Here is a 12728-nt window from a genome sequence, read left to right as displayed (position 1 = left end):
CAATTATTTTGATTAAAATTATAATCACGATTATTAATAACGATTATTCTATCCTGCTGAAAACCACCTCCTGCTAAAATCAGCCTAAACTTAGCTGGTTTAAGCTGGTCTCCCAGCATGACCAGCTAAGGAAGTGGTCAAAACTAGGGATGCACCGATCATGATTTTTCATGGCCGATTCCGATACCGATTTTTTTCAAGCAAACTGGCCGATTCCGATACCGATTTCAGATTTTTTTTTTCTTTAAGCAACAAACAAGAAAGAAGGAAAATATACATAAACAAGATGTTTATTTGGAATTTAATAGGCCAAACTGGCTTTTGGCTATTGAAAACAATAACCGTTACCATCTGAAATTAACGGCAGTGACTGCACAGTAAGTAGCCTACATGCAATACAAACATAGATGGTACAGACATCAGCATTTAGCTTTTGTTTTTGAATTGGGTTGAAACTACATAAACTGGCCTTAAATGTAAAGATTAACTGTAACCATGTGAAATTAAAGGCAGCAACTGCATAGTTCTACAATCCAAACAACACAATCAACACACATTCAAGAAGATGTTTCTTAATCAGCATTCAGTATTTTTTTTAGTTTTTAAATTTGGTTTTAAATAAAAAAAAAAAAAACTTTACCAGTGAGACTAAATAAAAGTATGCTATATAAATAAATTATTCCAAAATGTTAAATTCATGTTGGTGCAAATAAAACAAAGATGCAAAGTGTTTCATTCGTCCAATTAAAAAAAAAAAATAGGGTAATGATTCACATCTGTATTTTTTTACTTGAGCAAATGAAAAATAAATAACTATTGGCTTAAGTTAAAAAAAATAGATGTGAATCATTACCCTAAAATATTTTAATTGGATGAATGAAACACTTTTTTTCAGTGTGCTACAGCAGGTGATTTTTAAGTCAATGTAATTTTAAGGTTAAATAAAAATAATCATCATATACAGAACTGACGTTTACTTCTGGCTTTTCAAACGTCTATGCAAGTTCTACTTTACAAAAAAAAAAAACGCATTTCAGTTTTGTCACAGTTTAGCGTTTCGTTTCTCATCCAACACCGAGGAAGTTGAGCTGAACATCCCTTCACTGTCTCCACTTGTGTAGGGCGGGACAGGTACAGTACGCTCACGCAGCTTCAGCGAGCGCAGGAAAGGGGCTCTTAATTGTGCGCCAGTACACCAGCGGCTGTTCACTTCCTGCTATCTGTGCCTCAGACATTTAACTCTGCACTTCCAGTGCTGAACGGCTGCCTGTGTCCTGTGCACAGATTTCGAAATACTTCTAGTGCTGCACTTTATTTGTGCCATTTTGTTTTACAGTCTGTGCACGCGGGTGCACTTCCGGAAAAAATCGGCCGAAAAAAAAAAAAAATACCAAAAACCGATTGCCGATCGCGTATTTTAAGCAAAAACCGGCCGGTTCCGATTTATGGCCGGTCAACCGGTGCATCCCTAGTCAAAACCCCTCTAAAACCAGCCTTCTGACCAGCAAAGACTAGGGTTGGGTATCGATTAGGTTTTTTACGATACCGGTGCCATATTGATACTTTTAAAACGGTACCGGTGCCTAAATGGTGCCTGAACCGATACTACAAAAAAAAAAAAAAGGAGCCACAAAAAAACTATGGATAACATTAAAGAACATTAAAATAAATCCATAGCTTTCACACGCTCCTTGGATGCTTTCATTTCCCAAGTGCTTCCCTTAATCTAAGGCTAATAAATGTATTTCACGATCTGGGTCATTATTTAATACAAAACCACACAAAATGTTTCTACTGTATATCTGTCAATCACTCTGATATTTATTTAAAATGAGTGCTGTCTGTCACTGTCTTTAATCAGTTCTGTGAATGACTGTATGGTCATTCCTTATACAGTAGCAACAATGTTATTTGTAAAGTACAGTACTGTGCAAAAGTCTTAGGCAAATTAGTATTAGTAATTAGTCACCTCAAAAAAGGGTTTTAAGCCAGTTATTTATATCTTTTGCTGTTGTGTGTCAGTAGGAAATATCAGTGTCCACTGTTGTTACCTTGTGTCCCCTGTTTCTGTTTGGGTCCGCTCGTGCTGCTCCGCCGCAGTCTGCGGGTTGGTTTTCATATGAAATTTAAGGGGACTGACTCTGAGGCGATCGCGAAGTATACCAAACTAAACCCAACCTACTCTCATACAATCCCGAAAACATGCGCAGTTTATGGAGCTATAGCCCCGCTAAAAAAGCCTAGCGACGCCCATACTTCTTGTGTACATTTCGGAGAAACAGGACAAATATTTCAATCGATCGCTCAGGCATTTAAGAGGCACCGAAATCTGCGTTCTGATTCGGTTCAGTGCATACTGGTTACATAGGTACCGGTGCCAATATCCAACCTTAGTGACAATTTAATCGCAAACGGGAAAAAGCCACTCAAAGATACACACTGAAAACTAACATTGCCATGCCATTTTCAACACAAAAACTGGTAAAAACTTTAGAAACTCTTAATATAAATTCCAACAATTCCAATTTATGTAAATTTTTCCCCATTGTATTGTCACAGGTAGGAAAAGCGCATTTATTCCTCACACAATAGATCCATTACTGAAACTCAGTGAAAGTTTGATCATGGCACATTTGGTAACACAAAGAGTACAAATGACACTTTCATGTAAGAAGAATATCGCTGTGGAGAGATCGCTAAACTCGTATGTTATCATATCATCATCATCACTTGTTTCGCCATCAGTGAGCCCACACAGGGTTGCCAGATTGCACAAATTAAATAAGACACCGGGCAGAAAGTGTATCCTTAGAGGAGAAAAGCTCTGTTTTTGGGCTTAAAGCTCTTCACACCTGGCAACCACAAGCATGAACGCTAGTGAAGACTTGTTAGCAATACAAGATAACGCAAATGCCAAATTAAAAACACGTTTCGGGATAAATAACGAGCCGGCCAATATCGTGACGATTATTTTTAATTAATCGAGAAAGGTGGATATCGCTATCGAGATTAAAATACGATTAATCGTGCAGCCCTACTATTATTAAATTATTACTGTTTCTCAATTCACTTACTTAATAATAAACAAGTATACTAACTTTTAACAAACTTTCTTTAAAGGGGTCATATGATGTTGCTAAAAAGAATATTATTTTGTGTATTTGAAAAGCAAGGTGTGCTCTGATTGGCCAGCTATCCACTGCATTGTGATTAGCCGAATGCCTCACGCGAGTGACGGAAAAGTTACACCCCTACCATACCGTGATGCGTGTCCCGACATGACCAGACAAAACCAATAAAACCCATTACCAACAAGGCAGTTGTTGTATCCACTGGGGACATAACTACTGATTATAATGACTTATACTGTCATTTTACGTGTTGCGTTGCATATCACGCCGTATAAACATAAAACCCATGTCTGCATTTGTGATCGAGAAATTACAAAAAACAAGGGCTACTCTACACTGCTTAAAACTCATGTTTGAATCATCAGTGGCAAATTCTTTATGAGTCAGAAGCGCCAGACTATCCTTGCAATGTTGGAATTGCCCCACTTTATAGAAACAGACACTGGCATTGACACTTCCAGGAAACAGTTCTCGTCCTCTGTAATATGCGCAGCACACATCTGAATATTTAGGTTGAACTGTTCTGGAACAGTGCTGTAAATACAACTTAATTACTGATTTCTAGTCGTGTCCTCTTTTGGAAGGCCAAACAAAGTATTTTTGTTTTCACAACGAAACACAGCGACTCCACAACATGTGGCCGTGGCAACAGCGAGAATGAAAGTTACGCCGTCCTTCTTTGCGTGAACATTTGGGTGGCGTTATGCAAATCTTCCTACATTGTGATGTAGAGATGTGGGGGCGTGTTAGAATGAGCCATTTTAGGAGGGTGTGGACAAATCTTAACTTTTATAAAGAATATCTCTTTGGATTTGAGACTTTAGTCTTTGCAACTTTACAGATCTTCTTTATAAACCATGAGTTTGTAACAGTCCAAAGAGAAAGGAAAAATTGATATTGCATCATATGCCCCTTTTAAATCAAGGGTTTTTGATTAAATATGGGACGTATGATGTTGTAGGATTAGAAATTTAAGAATCTGTTTAAGATCTGAAGATCCTACATCCTGACGTATATTATATGAAAAACTAAAGGTGATCGACATTATATTGGGCCTTTAATGTAAACATAATGGCATTTGTTTACCAATTAGATTCAATATTGGTTCTAGTGAAGGGTTCTGCTGGTGATCTGCTCTGATCTTCCTACTGAAAGTTAAAGAGGTGAATTTTTACACGTCTTTAGTTCTCGTGGCCAGTTGCATCTTAAATCTTTTGGCTACTGTTATCTTTGGTGAGTAGGTTTGCTGAAACTCAAAATCGGGGGTTGATTTCCTGTATTGTCTTTAGATCTTTTGGTTAAAGTGGTCACTTCTGAGGCTGTGCAAGGTAAACACCTTTAAGGACTGCCCACTGAATGCCTATAAAATACAATGTATCGCTGTCATAGATATAGTTCTGATGACTGCAGCGCGTTCTCAAAAAAGAACTCTGCTGAAGATACCCAAGAGGCTTCTGAGTTTTCTAACAATGTGTTAAGAAAACAATGTAAAACAAGGTAATTATCACCCTAAAACACTGCCCACAGTTGGAGAAATGCACAATTGAGTTATTTGTTCTTATCGTGCAGCCCTAGCGTGTGTGTCTCTGTGCATCTGTGTGTGTTTGCACATTACCTGTCCAAGTGGAAAGCAGCAATTTCTGCATTATGCCGATCGTACCCTGCGTACGGCTCTCCTTCAACCACATAATCTCTAGTGTACCTAATAATGAGACAACGAAGAAGGTAAAGACATAAGATAGGTGAACAGTTATTGAGAGAAAAGCAAAAGATGACAATATGAAAACATCCATGTAAAAAAAAAAAAAAAAATTGTGCGCAAAGTGGGCAAGCGACATTATAACCAGCTGCGACATGATTTTGCTAGTCTCTTGGTTTCAATTCCTTTGGTGTTCCATTGTGTGCACAGGCCTTAAATACATTTTCCAAATTACAGTATACCGAACATCAGATATGTTCTGACTGGCTGTGATTGTGTGGTGTCACACAGCATTTTCACATTTAGTGTGGACACTGTATTAGAGTAATGAGCTTAACTAGTCAATCCACTCCTAACATAAATGCACCCACAGCGCTTCCTTGTTCCTTAAAGAGCAGGATGTAGTGAGCAAATATAAGATTATTTGAGTCTTCAATATAAACCAGACCTGATACCTTGACAGTATGCAACACACACAACGCCCACTTAATGCAAGACCCATTTTTCAACACAGACTGTCGTGGGGGTAGCTTATGTAAAATTCTATATATAAAACCACATATAATAAAGTGACTATTACACCCAAAGAAAACATGAATACTGTGGCCAAGCTGAGCTCGCTGCTTGGAAATCTGAAATAACATTTTTCAATACAGAATCAACTGATGTTATTGAGATTGCAACACTTTTTAAGTCAAATTAAATGTGCATGTATTCTTTCACATCATTTTGAAACTACAACCACTGCATCTTATTTAAAAAAAAAAACTGCTTAAAAGGCTATATTATACTTTACTTCTTAATCTTGTTATTGCGAAGTGCAAACCTCAAGCATTAGACAATAGCATGGCATTAAAGCACTCAATAAGTCTGATTTTCGAACCTTCTATTTGGAAGATATCCCACACTCCACTTAGAATGGTACACAGTATAATGTGACATGCCTGCTTTGGATGTTTGAAACCAAAATGTTCAGTGAAGGTGGACTGAAAAAGTTTAATCTGGATGTGAAGTCATCAGAGTTAAGGTTTGTTTGATCAATGACCTTAGAGATTAAGAACACCAGGAGAGCTTCCTCACTTATCTAAAGTCTCTGTAGATCCATGATAACTCTAATAGGCTCAGATAAGAGCAGACAGCTGAACTCACCTGAAATAATGACAGATCAGCTTTGTGTCCTAAGTGCACACAAGCTATTTTATTCCAGAAATATTCTGGTAACATTTTACAGTTAGGGGTCGTTAACATCACTATTATTTCATGACACCTAATGCATTAAAGGTATTGTTCACTCAAAAATGAAAACTGAAATGAAAATTACTCGCCCTCATGTCGTTCCAAACCTGTAAGACCTTTGTTCATCTTCAGAACACAAAGATATTTTTGATAAAATCCGAGAGCTCTCTCACCCTGCATAGACAGCAACACAACTGACACATTCAAAGGTAGTAAGGACATTGTTAAAACAGTCCATGTGACATCAGTGTTTGAACATCAGTGGTTTGGAAACAAAAATAATGACTTTATTCAACAATTCTTCTCTTCCATGTCAGTCTTCAATGCACGGTCACGAGAGTACCACGACGCGTGGGTGTGATGCTGCTGGCGTAGAACACAGATGCACTGTGCCTTGTTTACAAGCAGAGGAATGCACATGCATACGTCCTGGTACTCTCCATAATGGCAGTGGACGCTGATGCGGAAGAGAAGAATTACCAAGTAAAGTCATTTTAGTTGCGCACAAAAAGTATTCTCGTAGCTTCATAAAATTATTGATGTCACATGGACTATTTTAACGATGTCCTTACTACTTTTCTGGGCCTTGAAATTGTCAGTTGTGTTGCTGTCTATGGGAGGGGCCGAAAGCTCTTGGATTTTATCAAAAATATTTTAATTTGTGTTCCGAAGATGAACAAAGGTGTTACGGGTTTGGAACGACATGAGGGTGAGTAATTAATGACACAATTTTCATTTTTGGGTGAACTATCCCTTTAAACAAATATCTTTTTCAACATTTTTTGATATACGTTAATATTAATTCATAAAAAAATATATATACTTGTTTATTTTAATTATTGTTTGTGTGCATTAACTAATAATTTAATGTTAGGTAACACCTTAAAGGGGTCATATGATGCTGCTAAAAAGAACATTATTTTGTGTATTTGGTGTAATGAAATGTGTTTATGCGGTCTAAGGTTAAAAAAAAAACCCATTATTTTCTACATACTGTACATTATAGTTTCTCCTCTATGCCCCGCCTTCTGTCAAGTTTCACAAGGTTCATCGCTCTGAAAAGCCAGCTATCCAGTGCATTGTGATTGGCCGAATGCCTCAAGCGTGAGACGGAAATATTACGTCTCTTAACATATTGTGAAGCCTTGTCCGGCCGGAGCAACGTGACAAAGACATAAAACCCATTATAAACGTGATATAAACATGATTTCTAGTCGTGTTTTCTTTTGGAAGGCAAAAACAAAGTAGTTTCGCTTTCTCCACAAAACAGCGTCACACAGCGTCTGCCTTGAGTGAGCAGAGGCCGGAGGCCTGGAGTGAGCCGCGGCCGGCTTGAGTGAGCAGAGGCGGGCGGCTTGAGAACGGTGCGGCAGGCGGATTCTACGAAGGAGAGTACCTTGGTCTTGCAGCAACCACATGTGATGACCCAGGGTTGGATGCTGCTTCGTCCACGGTGAAAGCCGATTCGGCAATCCACAGTGTGAAGTTGATGTATTTCCTCAGCGACCAGCACGGATCAGCTCCAGTCTTGACGAAGCGGATATCGTCCTCTTTTGGAAGGCCAAACAAAGTAGTTTCACTTTCACAGTGAAACACACAGCGTCTATACGACATGGCGGCGGAGGCAACAACAATACTACAATGAGTAGGGTTGGGTATCGATTGGGTTTTTTATGATACTGGTGCCATTTCGATACTTTTAAAATGGTACCGGTGCCTAAAAGTCTTAGGCACATTAGTATTTTCACCCCGAAAAAGGGTTTTAAGCCAGTTATTTATATCTTTTGCTGTAGTCTGTCTGTAGAAATTATTATTTTACATTTCCAAACATTCATTTTGGCATTAATTTTAATAATAATCTAGTGAGATTTTGAATGCACAAGCAGTCTGCCATGGTCTGCAGATTGAAGAGCACGCTGAAAGACGGGGAGGATACCGGTCTGCCGCCGTTTTCATTGGAAATTTAAGGGGACTGTCTCTGAGGCAATCACGAATTTATGTGCAGTTTATGGAGCTATAGCCTCGCTAAAAAAGCCAGCGACGCCCATGCTTCTTGTGTAAATTTCAGAGAACCAGGACAAATATTTCAATTGATCGCTCAGGCATTTAAGAGGCACCGAAATGAGGCACCAAAATCTGCTTTCTGATTCAGTTCAGTTCATACCGGTTACATAGGTTTTCAGTACATATGTTTTTCAGGTTTTCAGTACCCAACCCTAACAATGAGAATAAAAGGTACGCCTTCTTTCTTTGCGTGAACATCTGGGCAGCGTTAAGCAAATCTTCCCACATACTGAGGTAAATATTTGGGGCGTGTTAGAATGAGCCGTTTCGGGGGCGTGGACGAGTCTCAACTTTTATAAAGAATATCTCTTTGGATTTGAGACTTCAGTCTTTGCAACTTCACAGATCTTCTTTATTCACCAAGAGCTTGTAACACTCCAAAGAGAAAGGAAAATTTGAAATCGCATCATATGACCCCTTTAAAATGTTAAAAAAAAAAAATTGTATACACTATATTTGTTTGGCACAACTGCTTTCAACTTTGATAATAAGAAGTGTTTCTTAAGCAGCAAATAAGAAAAAAAAAATTATAATTAAAAATAAATTTAAAAATAAAACCAAAAAAATTATTTTAAAAATTCAGCTTCGCTATCACAGTAATAGTTTATTTTAAAATAAAATAGAAAACAGTTATTTTAAATTGCAATAATACTTCACAATGTTATTGTTTTACTGCTTTTTTATCATTATTTAAAATTAGTTTAATAAATGCTGTAAAAGCTTTTTTTCCCCCCATTGTTAGCTCATGATACTAAATGCTTTTAACTAATGTTAACAAACTGAACTTCATTAACGATATCCTAAACCAGACAAATCAAAAATATTAAGAACATTCAAGAAAAGTCCTTGAAGATTTTCCAAATGGTCAGTAAGCCCTTCAGCTCCACTGCTCCTAAACCCAGACTGGCATTTGTTTTGAATAGTTTGTCACATTTTGAATAGCTTCCTCTTTGTATTATTGTTTTGTTGTGTATTGTTTTCTTATTATTATTGTTACGCTCTTTTTTTTGCTCCACATTGTTATGCATGCTCAGGTCTCTAAAAGGCACTGTATAAATAAAAATGATTATTATTACATCTCTTATTCATTTATTTCTTTTTACATTTCAGTCACCGGCTTTTTCGTTCTCTTATTCACTCACTCACTCTTCCCCTCACTCTCCCTCTTTCTAAATCACTCACTCCTTTCATTTTAACCTCATTCACATTCTCATTACTTTCTCTCTCTTTCGTTTTCCATCTTAATCATCTCTCTCTTTACCTCTTGGGTTTGAATACCACTTTCTGTCCTCCGTCGAGCACTAGGAGGGCTTTCAGCTGGGTGCCTTTATAGCCCACATCAGCCCTTTCCACGCGAGCGGTGGCCAGGGCGTTCAGCACAGCGGCTAGCTCGGGCGTTTCGTCTGGGTACACCTCCCGCGGACCCACCCACTGGGCGGCCACCTCCCAGGGCGACTGCAGGGTATGCGTGAGGCGAGCTCCCTTGGCCAGGGCCAGGTTGGCCTCCATCTTGCGGAAGGCCCGCAGGTCGCGGCGGCTGGCGGCCGATCCCTCCCCTCCATCCAGCAAGAAAACCTTGGCCAGGCCGAGGAGAAAGAGCACAGCACACAACACCACCACACGCTGCTTCAGCTTCATCACCTCCTGCAGCCAGACGCCCACCGGCGGCCCACCACGCCCGAGTCTGCCAGGAGACACGCACTTACGCCTGGGGCATGGCACTGCCCGCTGTCTGACCAACACCACCACCGGTCAGGCAGGACAGGAGCGGGTTGAACCACCAGAATGTTAAAGAGTGAGGCCGGACAACACTTCCTGTGAGAAGAGAGAGTGGCTGTCATTTTAAAGGAATAGATGAAAATTTGTCCATGCAACATGTAGATGAGTTTGTTTCTTCATCAGAATAGATTGGGAGAAATTGGCCATTATATTACTTGCTCACCAATGGATCCTCTGCAGTGAATGGGTGCCGTTAGAATGAGAGTCCAAACAGCTGATAAAAACATAATCCACACAATAATCCACAAGTAATCCACACCACTCCAGTCCATTAACTGATGTCTTGTGGAATAAAAAGAAGCAAAACCATCAATATGCGTTCAACTGTTGCTTCGGGCTAAAATACTTAGATAAATGCTTCCTGTGTCCATTATATTGCTTTCTCCAGTAAAAAAAAAAAGTCACCTTGTCTGAATCAGTAGAAAAATATGCACAGATCAAGCACCATTTCTTAGTGAAAACAGTCCAAAAAAGTTATGATCAAATACAGTATGCCTATGGATGTTGATGAGAGTGAACAACAGGGGATGAACGTTTTTACTGGAGGAAGTGTAATTATAGATTACAGACTCATATTTTGTCCAGAAGCGATGGTTTAACATTAAAACATCTTAATGATGGATTTGTTTCTTACAAACATGCAGCTTTCCAATTCACAGGACATTAACTGGTAAACTGGAGTCATGTGGATTATTGGGATGTTTTTAATCAGCTGTTTGGACTCTCATTCTGACGGCACCCATTCACTCCAGAGGATCCATTAGTGAACAAAGTGATGTAATGCTAAATTTCAGTGAAGAAACAAACTCACCTATATCTTGGATGGGCTGAGAGTAAATTTTGGCCTAAACTATTCCTTTAATGCACAATTTTTGACTCAAAATAGATCTACCATTTATATTGTTCTGTATGACTGCCGTGAGTCAACACAGACAGACATGACGCTGACAGGCGCAGAATAAAATCAGAGCACTCACTAATGCAGGAGAGCTTCCTCGGTTATATAAGATGTTTCTGGTTGTGTCTGTGTTCTTGGCAATCTCTCGCACACACGCCAACTCAAATCCTCCTAATATATGATTAGGAGTCCAGCCTGGTGTCGTGTGGAGGGTGGGGCGGCCACCTGTCTGCTCAGGTGTGTCTGGTCTGTGACTGTCTGGGCGAGTCTGGTTTCTGTGGCACAATCTTGAACTCCCTGAAGTAGAAAAAAGACAATAAGAATACGAAGCTTCTGGCACATCAATAATTCCAGGTGGGTGAAAGCATTCTAGATCTGTTTGTTTATTCAAAAACACATTAAAAATACATACAATGATTTGAATAAACCTCTTCTAAGATAAGCATGTTTTTAACATTTGGATTAAAATTTCCTTTTGATATTTTTGTGGGGGAAATAATTCAAAAACATCAGGGTGATAAAGCTGTCCTGATATCATAATAAAGAAAACGCATTAAAAGAATGAGATTCTTAAAAAGAAAAGCCGTATTAAATAGGCATAGGCAAATAAATATGCATAATCCTAAGAAAAAATATTTTAATAAAACCGTTTGAGAGATTATAAATATTTGAAAGTATTACAAATAACGTCATGTGGTGAGACTTCCCAAAAACATTATTTATGCTTTATTTAAGAACTTGACACATTTAAGATTAATTTATTTTCTAATCTATAAATTAATTTGATCAAAAATACAGTAAAGAACTTTAATAGTAATAATATTAAATATTATTATTAATATTACTTAAAATAAATGTTCTATTTTAATATATTTTAAAATACAATTTATTCCTGTGATGGCAAAGCTGAATTTTGTAATAATGTCTTTTCTGTCACAATTTAATGCATCCTTGCTAAAAAAAAAAAAAAAAAAAATTGTTATTACATACTACTGTGATGAATTTTACTCTAAATGGCTCACATTCAAGGACATCTTAGACTAACACTCTATCTTAAAACAACGAACAGAGGCCATAATTACATTTCAGTAAAAATTAAAGATTTATTCAAACATACACCCAAAGACAGAAAACTTCAAAACCTTTAGCTCCACTGCACACAAAAGGAAAAACAAATGCCAGCAATCAATATGCACAGCCTCAAACACATGCAACATTCCTGATGGATCACAGGATTTACACTAAAGTGAAAGAGCCGCCCAAGCAGAAGCAGCAGAATCTCGGCTCAAACACTCTCTGAGCACTTCCTGATCTCAGCCTGGGGCTTATCTGGGCCAGAGAGCGCTGCCACTCCAAAGACTTCTACTACACACATACACGTTTACTACTGCGCTCTGCTCTCTTATATCTAGTATGTGGGATGAGCCCACTCATGACAACGGAACAAAGGAAGACTTTTGGCAGGCATGCACAAAATACATTGCTTTGATTTTTCTAATGCTATATTGATCTGCATCAATACTCTCTGGTGCCTTTGTGAAGAGTAAAAATAGACATTTCTTTAGACTGGAGTCACATGACAAATGCTCATCCAGGGCTCAATAATAGATGTTGTTATGGATTCAGTTTGAGAGTTTCAGGCCACTAAATCTTACATTTGTTTATTATGTGCATGCACTTTTATGCATTGCAAACATACAAATGGGTTTAGTGTGATGCACGGAATGTTGTTGTTGTGAATGCTGTTTATTTAAATGCGTCACCAAGGTCAAGTTATCGGTCATGGAGTTTCATTATAGCTGTATAATTTCCAGCTATTATTGCAGTTAGGCTTCTCGAATTGGTTTGGTCAAGTGGTATTCCAAGAGTGCCGTTATTTAGTCCAACTCAACAATTCACTGGCGTCCTGAACCAGAGTATG

General features: G+C 38.4%; 1 protein-coding gene across 8 annotated transcripts in view; it reads right to left on the bottom strand.

The window, feature by feature from the left end:
* The window catches only part of LOC109071907 (FAM20B glycosaminoglycan xylosylkinase), a 48884-nt gene that overhangs the window by 34402 nt on the left and 1754 nt on the right, over positions 1–12728 (bottom strand). For all 8 annotated transcript variants that reach the window (XR_006157568.1, XR_006157566.1, XR_006157567.1 and 5 more), the window contains 3 exons: positions 10887–11104; positions 9392–9945; positions 4747–4833 (listed from right to left, as the gene is read on the bottom strand). Coding sequence is in view for 5 of the 8 variants with exons in the window: in XM_042747438.1 (XP_042603372.1) it covers positions 4747–4833; positions 9392–9768 (464 nt within the window). In the remaining 3 variants the exon portion in view is untranslated. The remainder of the gene's footprint in view (positions 1–4746; positions 4834–9391; positions 9946–10886; positions 11105–12728) is intronic.

This window comes from Cyprinus carpio, chromosome B20 (genome assembly GCF_018340385.1).
Source record: "Cyprinus carpio isolate SPL01 chromosome B20, ASM1834038v1, whole genome shotgun sequence".
Classification (NCBI taxonomy): Eukaryota; Metazoa; Chordata; class Actinopteri; order Cypriniformes; family Cyprinidae; genus Cyprinus; species Cyprinus carpio.
This window is presented reverse-complemented; position numbering and strand designations above follow the sequence as displayed.